This window comes from Ambystoma mexicanum, chromosome 10 (genome assembly GCF_040938575.1).
Source record: "Ambystoma mexicanum isolate Mex_15411 chromosome 10, UKY_AmexF1_1, whole genome shotgun sequence".
NCBI lineage: Eukaryota > Metazoa > Chordata > Amphibia > Caudata > Ambystomatidae > Ambystoma > Ambystoma mexicanum.
In genome coordinates this window covers 1,701,296,757-1,701,324,318 of record NC_090932.1, presented here as the reverse complement: position 1 = coordinate 1,701,324,318, position 27,562 = coordinate 1,701,296,757, and the positions used below count along the sequence as shown (strand labels likewise).

The 27,562-nt window shown below is 49.9% G+C and overlaps 1 protein-coding gene across 1 annotated transcript in view; it reads left to right on the top strand.

Annotated features, from left to right (window-relative positions):
* Positions 1–16,958, top strand: part of LOC138492751 (transmembrane protein 132D-like) — a 4,310,707-nt gene extending 4,293,749 nt beyond the window's left edge. The window contains exon 9 of the mRNA XM_069620132.1: positions 9,072–16,958. Coding sequence (XP_069476233.1) covers positions 9,072–10,247 — 1,176 coding nt within the window. The 3' untranslated portion in view covers positions 10,248–16,958. The remainder of the gene's footprint in view (positions 1–9,071) is intronic.
* Positions 16,959–27,562: the final 10,604 nt, after the last annotated feature.

Sequence of the window (27,562 nt, the reverse complement as noted above, 5' to 3'; positions counted from 1 at the left end):
CTTACACTCTGTGCGGTATTGGGACAATACCTGGTGTCCCACTAAGGGCTCTTCTCCTGCTTTCCAATATGATGGAAGTGAGGGGGTGGGAGCTATGGCTGACATGTCCACCTGCTCCTCTACAGATGCATTTTTTACTGCAAGGTCAAAAATCCTTCAATGTAAAACAACTTTATTTTCTTCCTAAAAGGCGGGGGTGACCATCCGCAACTCCCCACTTTTATAAATACTCCAATCCCCATCTATTTTTTGTTTGAAAGTGTTGGCCCTCATTACGACACAGGCGGTAAGTATCGCACATTACCGCCATGGCGTAATTTTTTACGTTTACGCCCTGGCCCCAAGTCGTAAAGTGCGGCACATTCCGACCCATCGCGCACAAGCATTACGCCATGGCGGTAATGTAAAGTACGCAATGCCGTAAATGACCCTAAAACGGCCCCTACCGGCATCGTACGCCATGCAAGGTGCACTTTCGCCACCCATCATATCGGTCACTGCAATTAGCGGTCACCGTAATTAGAGGTGACTGTAATTAGCGGTGACCGTAAATAAGCAGAACCGGAAGTAGCGTCATCGCGGCGGAACGGGAAAGAGCACGGCGGCCATCTTTAAAAACACAATCCATTGCCATCCTCCCCAACCACTCCACATCCGACCCTGAGACCTGTCATAACCCATTACCCACCCATTTACCAACTTGAAAATGCCAAAAGCTGTCAAAAAAGCCTGCGATTGGCAGCGCCAGGACCGCTTCTCTCGTGAGGAACTCACCATGCTTGCGGAGACCCTCCAGGACAATGCTGCGGTGGTCTTCTCCACGCAAATGACCAGGCTGGCAATTGCCAAGAAGAAGGCCATATGGGCCCTTGTGGCAGAGCGGGTCAGTGCGGTGGGAACCGTACCCCGCAACGCACAGCAGTGTAGAAAGCGGTGGGACGACCTGAGGCTCCGCGTCAGGAGCATCCTCTCGGCGAACAGGAACCTGGCCACGGCAACCGGGGGAGGATCTGAATCATCCATCAAATTGCAAGCATGGGAGGAAATCTGTGCCTCCACTATCGGAATGGAGAGCATAGAAGGAGTAGGAAGGATGGAGAGAGGAGTCCCGACATCAGGAGATGCAGGTAGGTGGCTCAAATCAAGCCATGCAAAATTCACCAAAGTCCAATCATGTGAAGTACAATGTTGCCCCATAGTGCAAATGCAACACAGCAGCAGGAGACTGCCCACAGACACATCCGATCTCCACCCTGTACACATGCAGCATGCACACCCTAACTGCCGGCACCCACATACCTCCATGCTACTTCCACACAAAAGGCAGACAACCTGTATGCCCCTGCTTCAAATGTGCTGCATGTACTAACTGATAAGATGCCATTCGTCACAATGCAGGCCCAATGTCCGCTGACCCATTAATAACACTATCCCTCCTTTGCTCCACCACAGGCTCTGATTCAGACCTCCAGGATGAGGACACCACTGCCTCCACAGCCACCAAGAGGGCCAGGACAACTGTGCCAAGACCGCAAGCCTCCACCTCTGCCGTCCCGATGAAAACACCACAGCAGCCACAATCCCTGCCAGGGAAAGAGGACAGGGCACTGACAGCCACCACAACTGTCACCACAGAATCAGCAGCAGCAGCGCACATTACACAAATCGTGCCCACCGAAGGGACAGGCTCTGCTGCAAGCAGCACTCTTGCCGAAATCGCAGCCATTGCAGCCTCCTCCGATAGTGAAGTTGGGATCATTGAGGAGATTGAGGATGCAAGCCCCACTGCCCACCTACATTCCCCCTACATATCCCCAAGCAGCCTGCATGCGGATGCCACACAGGTGCAGTTAGGGGACGAGGATTGGCCAGCCACCCCATCCCCGCTGCCGGAGGTGAGCAGCCCAATGGGTATGCCAATGCCATCAGTCATGAGCCAGAGGAATGAACAGACCCTGGATGAGATAGTCACCCGGCAGCAGCAACTATCCTCGCTCCTCAATGAGCATGTTGCAGAGTGTGGGGGGGGCAAAGGATGCAATGAAGAGATGTGCAGACAGAGTCACGGCTGCCATTGAGTCCTCCACAAAGGACATCTGCACAGAACTCGCCGCTGTGCGGCACGTAATCTCAGAACTGGTGCAGACCATTCGGGACATGCGTCCAAATGTGCATGCAGGAACCTCCTCGTCAACCAGCTCAGCGCAGAGCAGCAGCCCCATATCCGACGATCAGGGAGGAACCTGCGCAGCACGGGCAGGGGTGCCCTGGGGGCCAGGGGAGGGGACTGTCATTAGTGGCTGGACAGTGGAAAATTACTGCATCACACACTGCTGCACAGACTCACTCACACCTTCGTAGGGATTCCAGGGGGGAGGGGGGAGTGGGTGTGTTGGGGTGTTCAGGGGGGAGGTGGGAGGGGGAGTGGGTGTGTTGGGGTGCTCAAGGAGGGAGGTGAGAGGGGGGGTGGGTGTGTTGGGGTGTTCAGGGGGGAGGGGGGAGTGGGTGTGTTGGGCTGTTCAGGGGGGAGGGGGGAGTGGGTGTGTTGGGGTGTTCAGGGGGGAGGGGGGAGTGGGTGTGTCATACCTTTTCACAATCATAATACACTTTTTCGTTTAGCACAAATCAAATGTGTGGACATTGCTCATTGCGTATGTGTGCTTTATTGTTGTACAGTCTACAGTGTGCATGTCCCAGACACACACAGTGCCCCAAGTGCCGTCTCCATGTTACACGCACACGCCGTGTGTGCTAGAAGCATTGGTCAATGAGATTCTGATGCCTTTCACGCCCCTCCTGTGCATCGCTGCCTCCTTGAGGTGCTGCCCTATCCCCACCCTCATAATCCTCATCGTCAGGTGGTTGCAGTTCTGCGTCAGGGGGCGGGGGCACATTTCGTCTGATGCACATATTGTGTAGCATGACACATGCCATGACGATCTTCGCAACCTTCTCCTGGCGGTACAGGAGTGCCCCGCCAGACCTGCTGAGGCAGCGGAAACGTGCCTTCAGTAGGCCAAATGACTGCTCAATCACCACAAGGGTACGTGCATGGGCACGGTTGAAGTCCTCCTCATGCTGGTTCTGTGGTTTCCGGACTGGTGTAAGGAGCCACCTCTTCAGGGATAGCCTGCATCACCTGTAAGTGGGCAACAATGTATGTGTCAGGGATGAGATTGATTTCTGTACATGACGTGCCACCATGCCTTGCATTCAACTGTTACTTTGCACCACTTTTAGTTGCGCTAATGGATTCACACTATGCAACCGGTATATGTTCATGGCTCTCATGTACTGTTTTGCATGCCAAGACACAATGCAGGGGGGACAAGTGCCTTGTGAGTGTCCATCCACTGTGTCCGTTCAGGCCGTTTCTTTAGGTGACCTGGCACGTGTCCTGTGAGGTCAACGCTCACATGATTGCAACATTGCTGTCTGCCTCATTATGACCCCAGTGAACAATACTGATGTCAATGTGGACAGTTTGTGGGCCTTGCTGTCTGTGTTGTGGTGTATTGATGTTCCTGTCCGTCATGTGCCTCCTTTGTGCGCAGTTATGGGGGACAGGCCTTTCAGTTGATGGTGTTTGGTGACGTGCATGTAGGTGCTTTTCGTTGGAGTCACTGTGGTCACATTTTGTACAATGCACTTGCAGATGGTTGTGTCATGGTTGGGAGACACCTTCATTCCCATGTTAGGGCTGCTTAGGTCAGGCATCATGTATACAGTTGTCAGATGACGTAAGTGCTGCCTCAGGGTATGATCTGGCTACTGCTAGTCGCAGCCAGGTGAAGTATGCATCATTCCCCCCCCCTTTCTGCCAGCTGAAGTATGCATCATTCCCCCCCCCCTTTCTGCCAGGTGAAGTATGCATCATTCCCCCCCCCTTTCTGCCAGGTGAAGTATGCATTGGTACGTCAATCACCTACCCACTTCACATTTCCATGGCCATGACATGAGACTCACCGAGTAGCCAGGATCCTGGGCCTGCATGTCGCTCCATGCAGCGTGGTATTGTGGAGTTCCTCAGGACCATTGAATCATGGGTTGATCCGGGGAATCGGGCACAACAATGTGTGAAGATTCTGTTGGAGTCACAGACCATTTGCACGTTGATTGAGTGAAATAGTTTACGGTTGCGGTACGCTACCTCCATGGCATGTGGGACCACCAATTCCACATGGGTGCAGTCGATGGCACCAATGCAACCAGGTATGCCAGCTAGTGCATGGAAACCCACTTTGGTGTTAGCAATCTCCTGGGCAGACCGTGGCAATGAGATGTGGTCATCTGTGTGCTTGAGGAGGGCATCGAGCACTTGGATCAGTGTACGTGAGAATAATGGTTGTGATATGCCATGCAAGTGCCCCACTGTGTGCTGGTAGGTGCCTGTAGCCAGGAAGTGGAGCACGGACACTACCTTCAGTAGGGGGGGTGGCGGTGGGTGTTTCAATCATGCTGACGATGTCGTTGTGTATCATGTCCACAATGGTGGTGATGGTGTCCCGGTCCAGTCGGTACAGGGTGTGGATCTGCTCAGCGGTGAGGTTGAATGGCCTGGCTCTGATGCGTGGGATTGGGGGCTGCCTGCGTGGTGCCACTGGCTGTGCTGGTGGGGCTTGCTGGCCCTGCCTTGCCCTCCTTCTCCTCCTGCGTCTCCTCTGTGCAGCCTGTTGTTGTTGTTGTTGTTGTTGTTGTAGTTGAAGTTGTAGCACTTGCATTGCTATCAGGTCCTCCAGCCCCAACATTGCTAGTCCTATTGGTATCATTGTGGAGTGTGACTGGGTGTGGGAAGGGGTGGGGTGTGCTCTTTTTCTACTTCCTGAGTCTGTATTGCCTCCACCTGTGCTGATTCTGTGCACCTGTGGCAGCTGGATTCACTGCACAAGGCCCTTTACGGTTGGTTCGCGATGGCGTAATTAGCACCATGGCGGTAAGGTACTTAACGGGCTGGGTGATGGCGTTAGGTGCATGTCCGCTTGGGTCGGCATTCGCGTACCTTTGCGCCATGCCGGTAATTACGGCGTGGGAGGGCGCGTGCGCGCGTCCTTGGTGCAGTTAGCGGCAGCTTTAACTACGATGCCACTAATGGCATCGTAGTTAACGGTCACGGGTCATGATCGGACCTAGCGGAAAACGATGGCGGTAAAAATTTACCGCCATCGTTTTTCACTTAGCGCCATGGTCGTAATGAGGGCCGTTGTTTTACATGCAAGGTTTTCTACCTCAATGTAATGGTATGCAACTGTTTGTAGTGATACCGACCAACAGCACATCCTTTAGGTTCAGGGCGGTTAAGCTACGGCTCTGCATTCCCGAAGAACGAATGGAAAATGAAGCAATGCTGCACCTATGGGAACAGGGGAAGGACCAACGCGCTGTCAGCTTGCCTTCTGGCATTGCCGGTCACTAATGCTTTATAATAGTCAGCCTATATGTGAGTGAGACTCTTCAGTGGGGCCCATTGCAGAAAGTTCACCCAGCAGAGACAGCACCTTCCGATGTTTAGGGTTTAGTACTATAGAAAAGGCTAGAAGGTTTCTTGTGTAATACAAAATGTGCCCGCAGAGCCCTTTCAGGTATGCCTCCAACAGTGGAACATTTCCTCATTGCATGGAGTGTTCCCCTACACATCTTTGCATTACCTAACCATGTCTACTAGTTGCTGACTTGACCCGATGTTAGAGTCTCAGACCCCCCTATCCCCAAAATGAGCGCTCAGCTTTCACCCTCGCTCTAACAGTCGGTACTGAGAATGTGCACCTGACCAGACGACAATAACATTTGAATATGATAAGTTAGGCCTCATTACTAGTTTGGTGGTGTGGACAAAAATGGTGGTACCACTGCATTACTGCTACATTACCGCACCACCAAACTACGGGATTAGAGGTAAAACAGAGGAAAGACCTCCACCATTTTGCTGGAGGTAATTCCTCTGCTTTACATCCAAAAAACTGAAGAATCGGGGGATTTACTGGCAACATACCACCAAAGTTGTAATGAGTCCCACCCTCTTCATTTGACTGAGTTTAGAAGCATGAGAGAATATGTCACCTATCCTATAAACAGAGTGTGAAGCGGTCACATTAACCCGCTGAGCTAATTTACAGCTCCCATACACATTAGATCCAAGCCCATACTCAACACTTAATTCCCTAGAGTGCATGGCTCCATAATTATAATGCACTATTAATGATTTGATTGTCTCTTGATATTATCGTTGTACATGTTATCTAGATGCTTTTGCTCATTCGACAGAAAGACACCGGTGAAAGAGAACCATGTGCTTATTCTGTGTCAACAGTGTGCTGTTATCTGTCGTCCAAAGTGTGATAGATTATCCGGTCCATTACAGTGTCCTAAATAACGACTCCCGGGAAGAAGGTGACCATTAACCATCTCAAACCCTAGAAAAGATTAAAATGCAGACAGTTAGAAAACTAATGCACAGCAGGCATACAACATAAACACAGCAGACAAAAAAATATAGTTTACTAGCAGAAACGTAAAGCATAACAGGGAGATAAGGAAAGCAAAACAAGTAAGAAAGTACATTTCTGCATAAAACACAACAGGTAAAAAAGTAAAGCATAACTGGCAGAATAGTACACTTGTGCAGAAAACGAAAGCACAAAAAGCAAAAAAGAAATGTTGAACAAGCAAAAACATAAAACATAACTGTCAAAAAAATAAAGCGTTACACATGTCAAACATAGGTGAAAAATGAAACCTAAAATTCTGAAGAATTACGTACAATGGTCAGAGATATGATAGGATAGGAGATTTTATTTATAGCGCTCATACACAAGTGTTTCAGAGCATGACGAGGCAAAGTAGGTGAACAAGGGAGGACAAAAACAACGATCCTACTAGGCCCAGTGACATAGAGAACGTGCAAGTGCAGGGCAGAGGGAAGGGAGAAATGCAAGGGGCAGAGGAGGAGTGGAAAGTGCTGAACACATGATCAAAACAACAACAGTTAGTGCGGCCAGCAGGTGGTATGTGCAAGAATAAGGCACAGACAACGGGTGTCAATAAGTGCAGGAGGGGGACTGTAGGGTTGTAGATACAGACCCAAGTGCAAGAGTTGCCAGGAGGCAGAGCCGGTATGCAGCTGGGTGGGCAGGGATCTGGGCCCGAAATCAGAGGGTAGCCAGGTTCCCAAAGCTGAAGCAGACACAGATCAGCAGGGGATAGGAAGAGCGAAGACAGAAACAATGAGGAAGATCTTGAGGTGTTTCCGGAGCCAAAGATGGTTCTCCTCAAGTTTCATAGATGCAAGGAGGTTGTTCCAAAGGGAGGCCCCAGCCAAAGAAAGAGATCTACCCAAACTCGTTGCTTGGTGAAGCAGCTGGCCCTGAGGGAGTTGGAGGTGGAGGAGCAAAGAGCTCGAGTAGGCAGGTATTTCCGAAGGGAGAGTTGAAGGTATTTTGGACCCAGGCCCCAGAAGGTCTTGTGGACAATGCAAAGGGTCTTGAACTTAATCCTTGCAGTCACAGGGAGCCAATGAAGAGATTTCAGTGCTGTAGAGATATGATCCCTTGGCTTCAGGCCAAGGACAAGTCTCGCAGTCTTGTTCTGGATGAGTTGAAGAGGGCGGAGAGTAGTTGCAGGCAGATTCAGAAAGAGGCTGTTGCAATAGTTTAGCCTAGAGAGAACAAGGGCACTGGAGACAGTGAGCTTCTGGGGGATGGAAAGGAAGAATACCTCTGAGGAGGTGCAGTTGGTAGGCTGACTTCTTAGAGACATCAGAGTTTTCAGGAGAAAATTAAAGCGTGGAGTCGAAGATGACTCTGGGGTTCCTATGCTCACAGGTGGGGGCAGGGAGAGGGCCACATGGAGATGTAAAGCATAACAGGAAGAGAAGTAAGGCATACCTGCATAAAGATAGAGCATACGTGACAGACATGCCAACATGAGCAAAGCATAATAGGAAGAAAAGGAAATTACAGCAAGTAGAAACGTAAATGCAAGAGGCAAAAAGTAATGTTTAAAAGGCAAACAAGTTAGGCACACCAGGCAGAAAAGTAAAGCATAACAGGCATAAAAGTAAAGCATAACAGGATAAAATGTATGCCACCCAGCAGACATGGCAAACGCAACAGGCAGAAAAGTGACAAATAAAAAGCACAAAAGTGGAGTACAGCAGTCAGATACATGAAGCATAACATGCAAAAAAGTAAAGCATGGTAGAGAGAAAAGTAAAAACCAACAAGGAGAAAAGTAAAGAAGCAAAAAGGTCAAAAATACCTGTCAGAAAAGCAAAGGAGGGCAAGCTGAACTGTAAAGAATAACCGGCAAAAAAGTAACAGAGAACATGAAAAAAAAATTAAGCACAACAAGCAAATAAAGTAAGGCAAACCAGGATAAATAGTAGAGTATAGTCGCCACAAAAGTAAATCACAAGAGGCAGAAAATTAGAGCACAACAACCAGAAAGGTAAAGCATAAGAGGCCGAAGGGTGCATCAAAACAGGGAGAAAAGTTATGCATAGCAGGCAGAAAAGTAATACATAGCAGCGACAAAAGTAATGCCTAGCGGGGACAAAGGTAATGCATGGCAGACAGAAAAGTTATGCATAGCAGGCAGAGAAGTAATGCATAGCAGGCAGAGAAGTAATGCATAGCAGGCAGAGAAGTAATGCATAGCAGGCAGAGAAGTAATGCATAGCAGGCAGAGAAGTAATGCATGGCAGGCAGAGAAGTAATGCATAGCGGGATGGAAAAGAATGCAAAGAACGCTTGTTATATTTGCAGGTATGGGCAACTTAAGTTTCAGCGCTTGGAAGGAGTTACCAGCAAACGCTGTGCATTTTGAGTCATAATCTGGCAGTAATAACAGGTCTGCACCTGTGATTAATGTCCCATGCAATCGCTGGGATGGTGGACACGTCTCCGGAGGGTGAGGGGGTTTTACAACTGTGTATTTTAAAATCAGTTTTTAAGGCTCAAGAACAGAATGCGGGACCGTGCCAGTTAATCTCACGTGATTCTTGTCTGCAGCATAAGAGCTTTCTTCCTGGCGACTGCGCTTCTTCTCAATTGCTTTTCTTTTCTTCTTCTTTTCAGGCGGCGACCATCAGTTGCTGGGTTCAGTTCAGTGATGGCCTGGTGACACCCCTGGACAAGTACAATGTGAAAGACTTCTCTGTCAGTGCCACGTCCCTGGATGAGAAGGTGGTCTCTGTACAGCAAGACCCCAAAGTCAGGTGGCCAACTGTTGCTGCGGAGGGGGAAGGTCAGGGGGCGCTGGTCAAAGTGGAGTTGATGATCAGCGAATCGTGCCAGAAGTCCAAGCGGAAGAGCGTCCTCGCCATCGGAACTGGGAACATCAAGGTCAAGTTTGGCCCGAGTCAAAGCCCTGGTGATGGCAAGCGCGGTACTGACGGGACCTTCTTCCATAATCATGGCAGTGACAGGAAGCAGAAGGTCCCACCAGAAGGAACCAGGCGAGACGGGCAGTATTATCACAGCTCGTCCATTGACCGCGAAGAGGGGGCCATCAAGAGAGCTACCACCGACCAAACCTTTCTAAGGAAGAAAGGGGATAAAGATAGCCCTCTGGATGATGAGGGCCATCACCCCAGCCTCCCAATTGACTTCACCAGCTTTCCGGCACCAGTTGACCTGCCAAGAGGTCATGGGGACAATGAGGAGAATGACCTGGTACAGAGTAACCGAGGCCTGAGTGATCTCGAGATTGGAATGTACGCGCTGCTGGGGGTCTTCTGCCTCGCAATACTGGTCTTCCTCATAAACTGTGTCACCTTTGCTTTAAAATATAGACACAAACAGGTTCCAGTAGAGGAGCAGGAGGATATGACCCATTCCCATGACTGGGTCGGGCTGAGTAACAGGACAGAACTTCTGGAGAACAACCTCAATTTCTCGTCTCCAGACGAGTGCATCACTGCGGTAGACAGAGGAATGGACATAGAAGAAAGCGAATATCTCCTGAGTTCCAATCCCATTAAGACATTGAATGGACAAGTGTACAGGCCGGCAGAATCCCAGTTCTGCGAAGCCAAAGAGCAGAAGGCAGAGCCTTCCTCCTCCCCGACCTCCAAACGCAAGCGCGTAAAATTCACCACCTTCACGACGATCCCGTCCGACGAGGAGGGACCCACCATCAACTCCATCTTAAAGAACAACCAGGACGATATCAAATGGGTGTGTCAAGATATGGACCTGGGAGAGTGCAAAGAACTTAAAAACTACATGGAGAGGTTACACGAAAGTGCATAACTACATGCCCTTCAGGGTTCTGTTCACTCACCATCTTGCCTTTATTTTGGAGAGTGGGTGAAACTGCATCACGCTGGGCAAAAACATAACAGGTGTTGGCCAGGATCACCAGTGCCCTAGGAACGCGCCCAGGCAAACTGGACATGGGGGCAATGTGTTCCCTGGGTTCTAGATGAGCAGACGTTCTCAGATATTCACCTTACAGAGTTTTCTGGTGCACAATGTCCACTCTCCAGTGTGGGGATTCCCCCAACTAAATCAGGCAAGAAAGAACAGCAACACAATCAGTGGCACTTTGTTAAGTCTGTGTGGTCCACAGAGTGCGACAAGATCAAAGCTCACAAGAGACTGATAAATGAGGGCCTATAACAGTGTCTCGAGGTCCCAAATCATCCATCTGAGATATTCTAGAAGTCCCCAGGATCTAGTCCAGCTCAAACACCTGCATAAAACTGGCAAGCAGCCCTCATGCCAACTCCCAAAGCATCGAGGCTCCATGGACCAGCATATAGCAGTGGCAAGCAGCCCTCATGCCAACTCCCACAGCACCAAGGCTCCATGGACCAGCATATAGCAGTGGCACGCAGCCCTCATGCCAACTCCCAAAACATCGAGGCTCCATGGACCAGCATATAACAGAGGCAAGCAGCCCTCATGCCAACTCCCACAGCATCGAGGCTCCATGGACCAGCATATAGCAGTGGCACGCAGCCCTCATGCCAACTCCCAAAACATCGAGGCTCCATGGACCAGCATATAACAGAGGCAAGCAGCCCTCATGCCAACTCCCACAGCATCGAGGCTGCATGGACCAGCATATAGCAGTGGCAAGCAGCCCTCATGCCAACTCCCACAGCATCGAGGCTCCATGGACCAGCATATAGCAGTGGCACGCAGCCCTCATGCCAACTCCCAAAACATCAAGGCTCCATGGACCAGCAAATAACAGAGGCAAGCAGCCCTCATGCCAACTCCCACAGCATCGAGGCTTCATGGACCAGCATATAGCAGTGGCAAGCAGCCCTCATGCCAACTCCCACAGCATGGAGGGTCCATGGACCAGCATATAACAGTGGCAAGCAGCCCTCATGCCAACTCCCAAAGCATCGAGGCTCCATGGACCAGCATATAACAGAGGCAAGCAGCCCTCATGCCAACTCCCAAAACATTGAGGCTCCATGGACCAGCATATAACAGTGGCACGCAGCCCTCATGCCAACTCCCAAAGCATCGAGGCTTCATGGACCAGCATATAAAAGTAGCACGCAGCCCTCATGCCAACTCCCAAAGCATCGAGGCTCCATGGACCAGCACATAGCAGTGGCACGCAGCCCTCATGCCAACTCCCAAAGCATCGAGGCTCCATGGACCAGCATATAACAGAGGCAAGCAGCCCTCATGCCAACTCCCAAAACATCAAGGCTCCATGGACCAGAATATAACAGTGGCACGCAGCACTCATGCAAACTCTCAAAACATCAAGGCTCCATGGACCAGCATATAGCAGTGGCACGCAGCCCTCATGTCAACTCCCAAAACATCAAGGCTCCATGCACCAGCATATAGCAGTGGCACGCAGCCCTCATGCCAACTCCCAAAACATCAAGACTCCATGGACCAGCATATAACAGAGGCAAGCAGCCCTCATGCCAACTCCCAAAGCATCGAGGCTCCATGCACCACCATATAGCAGTGGCAAGTAGGCCTCATGCCAACTCCCAAAACTTCAAGGCTCCATGGACCAGCATATAGCAGTGGCAAGTAGGCCTCATGCCAACTCCCACAGCATGGAGGCTCCATGGACCAGCCGATGAGCGACCTGGCATCCGCCTCTTAATTCGCAAATCATGTACAAAGGAATTGAAATGTGTGTTCTTCTATTCTGTTGAGGTTCTCACCCAACTGGGTCAGTTTGTGTTGTTTTTCATTTGTAAGATATGAAAGGAAATGTATATATAATATTTATTTACATGCTGTCTATCAGTGAGCACAGGCGCTGGATCAGGTAGAATGGGGCAGGAAAACCACATTCTGGTTCCAGGTCTCCGCTTATTGTTTATGTTCTACTATGTCCCAAGGCACACTTCACAGCACAGGGATGCGGGTCTTCTTCTGGTGCGGCCGCTTACTCCCCCATACCACAATGACACCTCCCTCCATCTTCATATTTCTCTTCCCTATGGGGGAAGGGGCGTTCTGGAAGGCATGGCACTGTAGAATGGACTGCCCTTAATCCTGCCCAGTCTCCGGCGCCTCCTTAAGGTCCTGGCATGTTGGCATTAACACTAGTGACTCTAGACGAGCTTGCTAGGATTTCACTGTGGGGAGATTAAGCCATTTGCCAAGGACACCACAGTGCAGTCGTATGGGGGCAGCGGGAAAACGAGCCTAGCTCTTAGAAGAGACAGGTCGCAGACGTATCTGCTAGTTCTCTGAATCAGCTGCGCAGTCTTGATTTAGGGGAAATGCAGACTGGTTGGTCCTGGTACCCGTATCTGTGGAGCTATTTGTGTGCTAAATGGGTCTAATGTCCTTAAAGCCTGAGTGATTGGAATGCGGGATATGCCCAGGCTCCGGATCTTGGGGAGATGAGGAGGCTGGATGGGCCTGGCTCTGCATCTCAGGGAGATGAGCAGGCTGGATGGGCCTGGGCTCCGGATCTTAGGGAGGTGAGCAGACTGGATGGGCCTGTGCTTCTGATCTCGAGGACATGAGCAGGCTGGATGGGCCTGGGCTCTGGATCTCAGAGACATGAGCTTGCTGTTTGGCCTGGGCTCTGGATGTCAGGGAGACGAGCAGGCTGGATTGGCCGGGGCTCTGGATCTCAGGGACATGAGCTTGCTGTTTGGCCTGGGCTCCGGATGTCAGGGAAGTGAGCAGGCTGGGTGGGGCTGGGCTCTGGATCTCAGGGACATGAGCTTGCTGTTTGGCCTGGGCTCTGGATGTCAAAAAGACAAGCAGGCTGGATTGGCCTGGGCTCTGGATCTCGAGGAGATGAGCAGGCTGGATTGGCCTGGGCTCTGGATCTCGAGGAGATGAGCCGGCTGGATTGGCCTGGGCTCTGGATCTCGAGGAGATGAGCTTGCTGTTTGGCCTGGACTCTGGAGGTCAGGGAGACGAGCAGGCTGGATGGGCCTGGGCTCTGGATCTCAGGGACGTGAGTTTGCTGTTTGCCCTGGGCTCTGGATGTCAAAAAGATGAGGAGGCTGGATTGGCCTGGGCTCTGGATCTCGAGGAGATGAGCAGGCTGGATTGGCCTGGGCTCTGGATCTCGAGGGGATGAGCAGGCTGGATTGGCCTGGGCTCTGGATCTCGAGGGGATGAGCAGGCTGGATTGGCCTGGGCTCTGGATCTCGAGGAGATGAGCAGGCTGGATGGGCCTGTGCTTCTGATCTCGAGGAGATGAGCATCCTGGGAAGGCCTGGGATCCTGATCTTAGGATTGCAGATATGCTTGACAGGACTGGCTGTCCTTATGGCCCATGGAATTCAATTTATTTTTCTCAATACGTTTCTCGATTTCTTGTTATTGGGCGTGTAGGCAGTAGGGTCTTTCATGGAGGCGTAACCTGTTTCATTTGATACTGTTGTAAAATGCTTTCTTAAAAATGGAGCTTTTGTTTTCTACAAAACTGTCAAATATAAAAAAATGCCAGTGTCCTAAATGTGGCCTAATAAACTACACACCAGAATCTTGACACTTATTGTATCCCTGAAAAGGAGCACAGAACCGGGGTCCTAGAAGACATAAATGCTACATTATTGATGAGCGCCTTCTTCGGAGCAATGTCCAGTTCTGGCTTCATACACAAATCCACTTCTTATTGACAATCGCTCAAAACCCTTCTTTCATCTCAAACATGCACGCGGCAGGCACTGTGAAACCTGTTGTGATATTTAGCACACTGCCCCTTCTAGCATAACATTTCAGATGGAACATCACAAAATGGCATCCCACACTTCATAGGGGTCGACCAACTGATAAATGACCTTCTGACCTCACATTTCCCAGTGTTCTTTACACTCTCTTGGGAATTCCATAATTTAGGAAGTCTGGTTCTGCTGAAGTTTGGTTGTATTGTTTCTTATCGCTAGTGCCCCAGGACATTATTTGAGATAAGTGTTGTCGCAGTTACACATACGACATCAACTTTAATGAGTCGTGTCTACCATGTCACCCTCACGGTACGGAATTAGCCTGATCTCCAGTGGACGGCTTTGGCGTTCGCTGCATATTCATTCGAAACGGCCAACAGACCCCCTTGCCTTGTCTCGCTTTCCCATCTTCCTGTTTGAACAGATAAGGGTCTCTCTAAATTTACTTAACGGATATGCAGCACGTGCTCCCAAAAAAAAATCACTGTTTAATGCCAGTTATTCAGACAGAAAGTAACTGAAAAGCGAAAGCCGCTCTCGCTTAAGACTATTACAAATACCCTAACCTATGCAGCAGTATTTAAAAGTGAAACAAAAAAAACAATGTTTCACCATCATACTGTGTCTTTGTCAAGAAAAACAAAACAACAGCCTTATTTATCTAACCTGTTTGTCAGTGACTTTCCTAAAAAAGGGCTGTGAATTGTGGGAAGTGCTGTACAGCAATGGCGTCCACCTTTGACACCGCTTGTGTAAACCTGTGGAATCAGTTTTAGCCGTGGAGTAAACACCAGCCAGGTCTCCCAGACAAATGTCTAACAGTAAAAATAAAAACTCACCATCAAACAATACGAAACACTCCATCTACAGGAGGAGTGAGATATTTAAGGAAGTAAAGTCAAACTCTTTTATTGTGAATTAGAAAATCTATTACAATCCCTATACATGTTGAAAAAACCGCACATATGTGGGATTGTATACATACACAAAACACTGGATTTTTGTTGCATTGGTGGAAAGAAAGAATAAATACATTACATTATGTTATCTCACACTGCGTTGTGCTACTTTATGCCAAAATACTCTAGTTTAGAGCCTCAGAGCAATGCATTATGGGTATGCAGCCATTACATGGAAAGCTTGGCTTTTGGCTCCATTTGAGATCAGTGTCCTAGTTGAGCAGCTCTCAAGGATGCAACAACCACATACATGTTTCACCCTCATTGGAGATGGTCAGTGTGGCTTTATGATTAATGCTTTGGGCGAGTAAATAAAGGTGCCTTATTGCTGAGGCCTTGCTGAGGCCCTGCCTGAGCTCTAGTGTCCTTTAAGAATGGATAGGAACTCACTCAGAAAGAGTCTACTCTGTGAGATCAACGTGCAACGACCTGTCGAGGAGTCTACGGGGGTTCAGCCCCAAGTCATTCCTTGTACCTATTCCCATTGACCAACTCCCGCAGTTGCCCCGGTTTCATTCTAATCATCGGAAACACACATGGAAACCTAGTTGCAATTTCTCCGGGTGCTGCCTGCATGATTCATAAGGGGCCGAGTTGAGGGTTTAATGCCCTCCTGAGCCCTTCCCTGTATACCCCCGAAGCACCTTCCAATGTGGTTTCCTTAGGTTCAGAGGGGTCAGTGTTTCTTTCTGTGCCCTATAGCGCCAGCACCTGCCCCACCAGGGTGGTCAGGGAGCTTTCTGGGATGAATGTCTGGTTTACTCCTCTGGCGGATACACGTCTCATTCTGTTTGTAGGCTTTGCTTAGTGCATTATTTTGGGCCGTGGACTGTTGTCCTGCCGCTCACATTTGCAGCACCGGTTGGAAGCAATGTATTCATTTTTGCAAACACCCCTTCTTGACCTGGGCCTCAGGGTGAAACCATTAGGAATGCCTCAGAATAAGGAAGGCACGTGTCCAGCCTGAAGGGTGCATTGGATCTCTGTGTGGGATAAACCATCTGGACAGGACGGGGGAGTGGCTGCAAACGGCCTCTCCAGTGGATGGACAAGGCAAACTATAAAGCTGTGTACCATCAGAACTGGGGTGCAGTCTCAGCTCAATCCGGATCACTGTGGTGAACCCACTAAGGGCCGCTTAACTAACCCCCACCCCTACTTCTTTTATTTCTTCCACCTGCATCTTCTGCCTTTGCCCCCAGCCATGGTCTCTAAATGGGGACCTATCAGTCTACTGTCTATCATCCCTTCCTCTTTGATAGTTCTCTGTCCAGTCATTTGCCATCTGCCCTTTCTGGTTGCCACGACCCCCCAGAGGCTCATGTCACCCTTAGGACACTAAGTGAACCTCTCTCGAGGTGGGGGTTCCCCAGAACAGGCAAGTCTATGATCGCCAAAGTTCCTTAGGGAAAGCATAGAGTTGGTTCACCTCTATGCATAGCAGAGAGGGGGCTGAGGCTGCTCCCTAAGACAGAGACCCCTACTGTCAAAGGCTGTCCCTTCCCTGAACCGTAGGGACTTGGTTGATGTGTCACTGCCGGCTCACTCCCAGAACCATGGAGACGTGGTTGATGTGTCACTGCCCGCTCGCTCCCTGAACCATAGAGACTTGGTTGATGTGTCATTGCCTGCTCGCTCCCTGGACCATAGAGACTTGGTTGATGTGTCACTGCCCGCTCACTCCCTGGACCATAGAGACTTGGTTGAGGTGTCACTGCCCACTCACCCCCTAGACCATAGAGACTTGGTTGATGTGTCACTGCCCGCTCACTCCCTGGACCATGGAGACTTGGTTGATGTGCCACTGCCCGCTCGCTCCCTGGACCATAGAGACTTGGTTGATGTGTCACTGCCCGCTCGCTCCCTGGATCATAGGGACTTGGTTGATGTGTCATTGCCTGCTCGCTCCCTGGACCATAGAGACTTGGTTGATGTGTCATTGCCTGCTCACTCCCTGGACCATAGAGACTTGGTTGGTGTGTCACTGCCCGCTCGCTCCCTGAACCATAGGGACTTGGTTGATGTGTCACTGCCCGCTCGCTCCCTGGACCATAGAGACTTGGTTGATGTGTCATTGCCTGCTCGCTCCCTGGACCATAGAGACTTGGTTGATGTGTCATTGCCTGCTCACTCCCTGGACCATAGAGACTTGGTTGATGTGTCACTGCCCGCTCGCTCCCTGAACCAGAGACTTGGTTGATGTATCACTGCCCGCTCGCTCCCTGAACCATAGGGACTTGGTTGATGTGTCATTGCCTGCTCGCTCCCTGCACCATAGAGACTTGGTTGATGTGTCACTGCCCACTCGCTCCCTGGACCATAGAGACTTGGTTGATGTGTCATTGCCTGCTCGCTCCCTGCACCATAGAGACTTGGTTGATGTGTCACTGCCCGCTCGCTCCCTGGACCATGGGGACTTGGTTGATGTGTCACTGCCCGCTCGCTCCCTGAACCATGGGGACTTGGTTGATGTGTCAATGCCCGCTCGCTCCCTGGACCATAGAGACTTGGTTGATGTGTCATTGCCTGCTCGCTCCCTGGACCATAGAGACTTGGTTGATGTGTCACTGCCCGCTCGCTCCCTGGACCATGGGGACTTGGTTGATGTGTCACTGCCCGCTCGCTCCCTGAACCATGGGGACTTGGTTGATGTGTCAATGCCCGCTCGCTCCCTGGACCATAGAGAATTGGTTGATGTGTCATTGCCTGCTCGCTCCCTGCACCATAGAGACTTGGTTGATGTGTCACTGCCCGCTCGCTCCCAGAACCATAGGGACTTGGTTGATGTGTCATTGCCTGCTCACTCCCAGAACCATAGGGACTTGGTTGATGTGTCATTGCCCGCTCACTCCCTGGACCATAGAGACTTGGTTGATGTGTCACTGCCCGCTCGCTCCATGGACAATAGAGACTTGGTTGATGTGTCACTGCCCGCTCGTTCCCAGAACCATAGAGCCTTGGTTGATGTGTCATTGCCTGCTCGCTCCCTGGACCATAGAGACTTGGTTGATGTGTCACTGCCCGCACGCTCCCTGGACCATAGGGACTTGGTTGATGTGTCACTACCCACTCGCTCCCTGGACCATAGAGACTTGGTTGATGTGTCACTGTCTGCTCGCTCCCAGAACCATAGGGACTTGGTTGATGTGTCATTGCCCGTTCACTCCCTGGACCATAGAGACTTGGTTGATGTGTCATTGCCCGCTCGCTCCCTGGACCATAGAGACTTGGTTGATGTGTCACTGCCCGCTCGCTCCCTGGACCATAGAGACTTGGTTGATGTGTCATTGCCTGCTCACTCCCTGGACCATAGAGACTTGGTTGATGTGTCACTGCCCGCTCACTCCCTGGACCATAGAGACTTGGTTGATGTGTCACTGCCTGCTCGCTCCCTGAACCAGAGACTTGGTTGATGTGTCACTGCCTGCTCGCTCCCTGAACCATAGGGACTTGGTTGATGTGTCACTGCCTGCTCGCTCCCTGGACCATAGAGACTTGGTTGATGTGTCATTGCCCGCTCACTCCCTGGACCATAGAGACTTGGTTGATGTGTCATTGCCTGCTCGCTCCCTGGACCATAGAGACTTGGTTGATGTGTCATTGACTGCTCACTCCCTGGACCATAGGGACTTGGTTGATGTGTCACTGCCTGCTCGCTCCCTGAACCATGGGGACTTGGTTGATGTGTCAATGCCCGCTCGCTCCCTGGAACATAGAGACTTGGTTGATGTGTCATTGCCTGCTCGCTCCCTGCACCATAGAGACTTGGTTGATGTGTCACTGCCCGCTCGCTCCCAGAACAATAGGGACTTGGTTGATGTGTCATTGCCTGCTCACTCCCAGAACCATAGGGACTTGGTTGATGTGTCATTGCCTGCTCACTCCCTGGACCATAGAGACTTGGTTGATGTGTCACTGCCCGCTCGCTCCCTGGACAATAGAGACTTGGTTGATGTGTCACTGCCCGCTCGTTCCCAGAACCATAGAGCCTTGGTTGATGTGTCATTGCCTGCTCGCTCCCTGGACCATAGAGACTTGGTTGATGTGTCACTGCCCGCACGCTCCCTGGACCATAGGGACTTGGTTGATGTGTCACTACCCACTCGCTCCCTGGACCATAGAGACTTGGTTGATGTGTCACTGTCTGCTCGCTCCCAGAACCATAGGGACTTGGTTGATGTGTCATTGCCCATTCACTCCCTGGACCATAGAGACTTGGTTGATGTGTCATTGCCCGCTCGCTCCCTGGACCATAGAGACTTGGTTGATGTGTCACTGCCCGCGCGCTCCCTGGACCATAGAGACTTGGTTGATGTGTCATTGCCTGCTCGCTCCCTGGACCATAGAGACTTGGTTGATGTGTCACTGCCCGCTCACTCCCTGGACCATAGAGACTTGGTTGATGTGTCACTGCCTGCTCGCTCCCTGAACCAGAGACTTGGTTGATGTGTCACTGCCCGCTCGCTCCCTGAACCATAGGGACTTGATTGATGTGTCACTGCCTGCTCGCTCCCTGGACCATAGAGACTTGGTTGATGTGTCACTGCCCGCTCGCTCCCTGGACCATAGAGACTTGGTTGATGTGTCATTGCCTGCTCGCTCCATGGACCATAGAGACTTGGTTGATGTGTCATTGACTGCTCGCTCCCTGGACCATAGAGACTTGGTTGATGTGTCATTGCCTGCTCGCTCCATGGACCATAGAGACTTGGTTGATGTGTCATTGCCTGCTCGCTCCCTGGACCATAGGGACTTGGTTGATGTGTCACTGCCCGCTCGCTCCCTGAACCATGGGAACTTGGTTGATGTGTCATTGCCTGCTCGCTCCCTGTACCATAGAGACTTGGTTGATGTGTCATTGCCTGCTCACTCCCTGGACCATAGAGACTTGGTTGATGTGTCACTGCCCGCTCACTCCCTGGACCATAGGGACTTGGTTGATGTGTCACTGCCCGCTCGCTCCCTGAACCATGGGAACTTGGTTGATGTGTCATTGCCCGCTCGCTCCCTGGACCATAGAGACTTGGTTGATGTGTCATTGCCTGCTCGCTCCCTGGACCATAGAGACTTGGTTGATGTGTCATTGCCTGCTCGCTCCCTGGACCATAGAGACTTGGTTGATGTGTCATTGCCTGCTCGCTCCCTGGACCATAGAGACTTGGTTGATGTGTCACTGCCCGCTCGCTCCCTGGACCATAGGGACTTGGTTGATGTGTCATTGCCTGCTCGCTCCCTGGACCATAGAGACTTGGTTGATGTGTCATTGCCTGCTCGCTCCCTGGACCATAGAGACTTGGTTGATGTGTCACTGCCCGCTCGCTCCCTGGACCATGGGGACTTGGTTGATGTGTCACTGCCCGCTCGCTCCCTGAACCATGGGGACTTGGTTGATGTGTCACTGCCCGCTCGCTCCCTGGACCATAGAGACTTGGTTGATGTGTCATTGCCTGCTCGCTCCCTGCACCATAGAGACTTGGTTGATGTGTCACTGCCCGCTCGCTCCCAGAACCATAGGGACTTGGTTGATGTGTCATTGCCTGCTCACTCCCAGAACCATAGGGACTTGGTTGATGTGTCATTGCCCGCTCGCTCCCTGGACCATAGAGACTTGGTTGATGTGTCACTGCCCGCTCGCTCCCTGGACCATAGAGACTTGGTTGATGTGTCACTGCCCGCTCGTTCCCAGAACCATAGGGACTTGGTTGATGTGTCATTGCCTGCTCGCTCCCTGGACCATAGAGACTTGGTTGATGTGTCATTGACTGCTCTCTCCCTGGACCATAGAGACTTGGTTGATGTGTCACTGCCCGCTCGCTCCCTGAACCATAGAGACTTGGTTGATGTGCCATTGCCTGCTCGCTCCCTGCACCATAGAGACTTGGTTGATGTGTCACTGCCCGCTCGCTCCCAGAACCATAGGGACTTGGTTGATGTGTCATTGCCTGCTCACTCCCAGAACCATAGGGACTTGGTTGATGTGTCATTGCCCGCTCACTCCCTGGACCATAGAGACTTGGTTGATGTGTCACTGCCCGCTCGCTCCCTGGACCATAGAGACTTGGTTGATGTGTCACTGCCCGCTCGTTCCCAGAACCATAGGGACTTGGTTGATGTGTCATTGCCTGCTCGCTCCCTGGACCATAGAGACTTGGTTGATGTGTCATTGACTGCTCGCTCCCTGGACCATAGAGACTTGGTTGATGTGTCACTGCCCGCTCGTTCCCAGAACCATAGGGACTTGGTTGATGTGTCATTGCCTGCTCGCTCCCTGGACCATAGAGACTTGGTTGATGTGTCATTGACTGCTCGCTCCCTGGACCATAGAGACTTGGTTGATGTGTCACTGCCCGCTCGCTCCCTGGACCATAGAGACTTGGTTGATGTGTCACTGCCCGCTCGCTCCCAGAACCATAGGGACTTGGTTGATGTGTCATTGCCTGCTCACTCCCACAACCATAGGGACTTGGTTGATGTGTCATTGCCCGCTCACTCCCTGGACCATAGAGACTTGGTTGATGTGTCACTGCCCGCTCGCTCCCTGGACCATAGAGACTTGGTTGATGTGTCACTGTCCGCTCGTTCCCAGAACCATAGGGACTTGGTTGATGTGTCATTGCCTGCTCGCTCCCTGGACCATAGAGACTTGGTTGATGTGTCATTGACTGCTCGCTCCCTGGACCATAGAGACTTGGTTGATGTGTCACTGCCGGCTCGCTCCCTGGACCATAGAGACTTGGTTGATGTGTCACTGCCCGCTCGCTCCCTGGACCATAGAGACTTGGTTGATGTGTCACTGCCGGCTCGCTCCCTGGACCATAGAGACTTGGTTGATGTGCCACTGCCCGCTCACTCTGCCATACTTTGAATATTGCCTCTCATTGACTTGGGGCCCTCTGTACCTGGTTCACGACACACCTCTTCTGGAACTCTCCAGGCCAGGCACTTGAGTCCACCTGGCTGTTACTTGAGAAAATGAACCCACGTAGGGCCTACAAAACAGGAAACCTTGTGGGGCACAGGAAGTTGGCTTATCTTGGAGCACAGGAAGTTGTGCATCTTGCCTATTTAAAGTAACCCTCATTTCAGTCTAAATCCTGTGAAGCTCAAACAACATAATACCAAAATGAGTTGGCAAGAGCTCACACCACTTACTCATACCACCACAGACATCGTGCCACATGTGTGTAAAGTGATATGACGTGTATGCCAACACCATAGTCCAAGTTTTGACTCGCTAACAGCATGACCCTTCTTCAGAGAAGCATGATGTGGATGCAGAGGGTGAACGCAGGTTGAAAGTCTGCATGCCACAAGTGCATTGTGATTCCAGGGGCACGCGATGACATCACCACGTGCTGTCGCTGAGGCCTAGCAAGGAATGTTAAAAGCAGAATTACTCAAAAACAGAACCCTGGGCCAAAAATGTAATCTCAGAGCAGGTCCTCTCATGGAAACAAAAGAATATGAAAACGCAATTTATTTCAAGATGATCGTAGGTCTGTCAAAAACAAGGCCCTGTCGGGACTTTCTAGGCGGGTGGGTCCATAAAGTGAAGGAGGAAAGACACAAAATACACAGCAACAGAGGGACGATCATAAGTCCAGTCATTCCAGGGACCGAAAGAAGAGAGGGGAGGCACAGAGACAGCTGTCTGAGGAGCAGCATGGAAACAGAGGAAAGGCTGCCGGGCATCAGAAGGCTCCTTGGGGATTTAGGGGGCGGGGGGTGGTCAGAAGGGAAGTGGTGAATTCATTGTAAAGAGTCAAATGAGCTGCACGTGCGCCTGGCTGGTAGTGCAAGCAGCCTACAGTGCACCCGTAACCTTCATCAACTCATTCAAGCACGATGTCATGTCCTCGGCGTTGCCGCTTTTTTTCTGCAAACCAAGAGTGAGTTCGAATGTCCACTGGCGACGAGGCGCGCATGGTTTGAGGTGCCTGAGAGATCTAAAGTAGAAACGTGTTACTTATGCATAAACATAGGCTTCTGGGGAGCGTAACAGGCAGTGGGAGTGCACCCTGGGACCGCCTTGGAACTTTCTAGATGGGTAGACTGCGTTGACCATTGATGGGAAGGTGATGGATGGTGAATAGCTCAGCCCTTCCTCTTCTTCTGGGGAGGGTGTAGGCGTGGAGTAGCTTATCCTCCCTGCAACGAGTGCCCTCTGTCCTGCCCACCCATAGACACGAGTACCTCCCCACTGCCAGCGTCACTGCAGGCTGGTGCTACCCGTTGTGCAGCAGTCCAGTCTGATGCACACCTGCTGAGAGTCTACTGATTGTAAGAATGTAAACTATATTTATAAATACAGCAACTGTAAATAAAATGATTATTCTGTGACTCAATCGTTCCAAATCTGCTCTTTTTGCCAGTGTTCGACAATGAAGATTAGCAGCGATGGTTAATGTTCAGACATATTTCTGTAATGTTGATTTGTGTTGATTAAAGAAAAACCTCGGCAATGACAACGAGGCCTTCACATCACACTGAGTCTTCGGTCAATGCATCACAGGTGCTGTGGTGCCTCATCGCCCTGCAGGGGGCAGGGATAGCGCTGTTTCCTGTTGAGCTTGGAAAGGTAATTGCAGAACTCGGTGTCTCTCGGCCAACTCAGGGGCAGCCGCCACTATTTAAATATAGATTGTGAAAACGTGTTCTATGGCTTTATCTCGTCCTTTCCTTCTCCTTCTCTCTCCATTTCTTGATCCCTCGATCTGTATCCCTCTCTCTCCCACACCGAGAGTCTTTGTCCATCAATGAGTCCATGCATCCCCCTATCCGCCTATCCACCTGTTTCTACCTCTCTGTCTATCGACCTAGCTAGCCCCTTGTGTTTCTGCCTACCTATTTTACCATATCTCTTTTTACCTTACCGCTTGGTGGTAAACACTTACATTACACATTGAACTTTTGTGGTTCTAGGTGCAGCAGTCACTCTGCACCTGGATCCAGGTTTTCAGCAGTTTTCTAAAAGGAAGGCAACGAGAGGCTGATGAGGTGGTGGTTGTCCGTGAGTTATCACTCTTCCAGGGTTAGCACTGTTCTCGGGATAGGCTGTTCCAGGGTTAGCATAGTTCCTGAGTTAGGTGGTTCCACGGTTAGCACAGTTCTATGGTTAATACTGTTTCAGAGTTAGCCCTGATCCCCAGTTAGCAGGGTTCTAGAGATAGCACTGTTCCAACGTTAGCCCTAGTCTATGGCTAGCATGGTTCTAGCGTTGGCACTGCTCCCAGTTTAGCACTGCTCCAGGGTTAGACCTGTTTCAGGGTTAGCCCTGTTCCCTGGTTAGCACAGTTCTAGGGTTAATCCTGTCACCCACTTAGGGTGGTTCTAGGGTTAGTACTGCTTCCAGGTTAGACTGTTCCCTAGTTAGAACAGTTCTAGAATTAGCCCTAATCCCAGAGTTTCACGTTTGTAGAGTTAGCACTGTTCTCAGGTCTGCAATGTCCCAGGGTTAGTCCATTTACCCGGTTACCATGGTTCTAGGGTTAGCACTATTCCCACATTGGTACATTTCCAGGGTTAACAGTATTCCAGGGGTAGCCTGTTGCCTAATTAGAGGGTTCTAGGTTTAGCCCTGTTCTCCAGTTAGCATGGTTCTAGGGTTAAAACTGTTCCCAGGTTAGCACAGTTCCATGTGAAGTACTTTTCCCATGTTAGCCATATCCTAGTGTTATTACTGTTGCAGGGCTAACCCTATTTCCAAGTTATCACAGTTTTGGGGTTATCACTGTCCCTGTGGTCAGCACTGTTGCAGGGTTAGCACTGTTCTTAGATTACCACTGCTCCCCGGTTACCACTGGTCTCACATTAGCATGGTTCCAGGGTTAGCACTGTTCCCAGTTTAGCACTCTTACAGGGTAAGCACTGTTCCCAGCTTAGCACTGTTCCAGGGTTAGCACTGTTTTCCAGTTTAGCACTGTTCCAGGGTAAGCACTGTTACTGAAAACGCTCTCCAGGACCTGTTAGATCATTTGAATGCAGAAATGAAATCCTTTATCAGGGTCAACTTTATCCAGCCTACATTGTGCCAGTGTTTTAGGCATCACAAGTAACTCTGAACATGATTCTATTGAAAACCAATTATAATGTTTTATCAGTGTGTTATCATTTCTTCTCACTAAGCGACCACGTATGATTTAACACCGCAATTATACAATCCCACCCCGCAATTCTGGAACAAGAAACGGGCTTTATTAGGAATCAGTATTTCGTTTTATTAAAATGAAAGTTAATTCAAAGGTGGTTCCCAGACTTTATGCTGTGAAGTCTCCAGAGAATATTATGTGAACACAGGCAGCTGGTTATCATAAAGAAATGCTGGCATTCCTGTGAAGATCCCGCTAACCCTAGAGCGCACGCGCTCCTTCACCGTAACCCAATACACACATGTCTAAACATCTATTTCTAAATATCGCAGTGTACTCCAATCTTTGCGTTTCTGTTTGTTGGCAAGTGTGTTTAACACATAAGAAATCATTTCCTTTTAATGAATGAGCGATTCTTCAGAACGCTTTATTTTCTCCAATATTATTAATCAGAAGCCTTGGTATTAGAGAAAGGTTGCAGAGAAACTTGACATTAAAATGAATTTGGCTTGGAATTGAATTCCCCAAAGTGTATATGTAGTGCGGTTGGTTTCTAGCATGTGCCTGAGAATTGAGTACACACTGTGATGGGTTACATCACAATGCATCAGCTGGGTTTAGCAAAGCTCTGCTATCACTTTAAAATGCACAGAATGTTGATGTATCTACTGGGAGCAATCCGACCATCCACATGGTGGGCGTGGGCTCGCTTGGACTTTTTTGTTTCTTTAAGTAAATTAATGATGGTAGACCTGCCTCAGGAAACTGTGTGGGGCTAATCCACACACATTTTTCTATGATCACACTGCAACAAATGCATAGATCTATGTACTCCGGCATGGACACATCCTGCCATATGAGATCAGAGATCAGAGGAAAGCACCTCTGCACGTAAGAAAACATATCAAGCCGCACCTCACTGTTCACTCTCAAAAGTCTGAAAGAGGCCTCTTCCGACACAAGTCTATCATTATCTTTGATGATTTCCAGTTCTAAAAAGGATGTAGTCTTTTGGAGCATAGTGACATAATCGGTCACTAGAAAGATGAATGTGGAGTCCGGAAACATCTTTTCTTTGAGAAAGGTGGTTTCAGATGTATAGATTTCCGAGACAGGGTATCGGCCATAACATTGGCTTTTCCTGGAACAAAGGTAAAATTAATCCGGTAAGAGGAAAGGAAGTGAGCCCATCTAGCCTGTGTACTGTTTTGTGTCTCTCTGTGTTGAAGTGGGGCATCACAACTAAGGTTGTGATGGTCGGTCCAGACTTCAATCAGGGATTGGCTTTCAATCAGCAGGTGTCTCTATTCTTGGAAGGCTCTCGTTATGGCCAGTAAATCTTTTTCTAAGACAGTATAGTTCACCTCAGAACTGGTTAATGTTTTAGAAAGATATGCTATAGGGTATTCCGTCCCTTCTTTACCTGCTTGTTTGAGAACTGCTCCTAGAGCATTGCTTGAGGCATCTGATTCCACTATAAAAGGTTGGATTGGGCAATCCTAATGCTCTAGGAGACGTGAAAAATACCTCCTTTAATGAGGTAGATGCTCTTTTAGTGTCCTCGGTCTACAGATACTTTTGTCCTTTCTTGAGTCATTTGGTAATCGGAAGAAGGAAAAATGAGGTATAAATCTTCGGTAGAAGTTAGAAAACCCCAGGAATCTCTGGATTTGCTTGACTGAGTGGGGAATTGGCCAGTCCAGGACTGCTTTCACCTTGGTGGGATCCATTTGAGTACCTTGGGCAGATAGTATGTATCCTAAGTAGGGGATCTGTGTTTGGTGGAATACACATTTTTCCAGTTTCGCAATTTGTTGTTGGTTTAACCTACAAAGTGCTTCACGTACATGGAGGATGTGATCAGGGAGATTTTTTGAGAAAACCAAAAATATCATCAATGTACACTACTACTGAGTGTAGTAGGAGATCTGAAAACACATGATCCATACATCTCTGGAAGATTACGGGAGCGTTTGTGAGACCAAAGGGCATTACCCAATATTTTAAGTGTCTAAATGGGGTTCAAAAGGTGGTCTTCCATTCGTCTTCACAACAAATGCAGAATAAGATGGAAGGCTCCATTTAAGTCTAGTTTTGTGAAAACTGTGGCTCCTTTGATGGCCTCTAAGATGTCAGGAATTAGAGGCATTGGGTATTTGTCTGGTACCGATATGTTGTTTATTCCCCTGAAATTGATACATAGCCTTAATTCGGTGGTCTTTTTCTTGGGGATAAAAAGTAGGGAAGCACTGGCAGGGGAATGTGATTTGTTAAGAATCCATTGCGAAGGTTGCTGTCTAGATATTCTCGCAGAACTGTCTTTTAGGTCTCAGACAATTTATTCATCCGAGCAAATGGGATAGATCTGTCGGGTACATGGTCAATAGTACAAT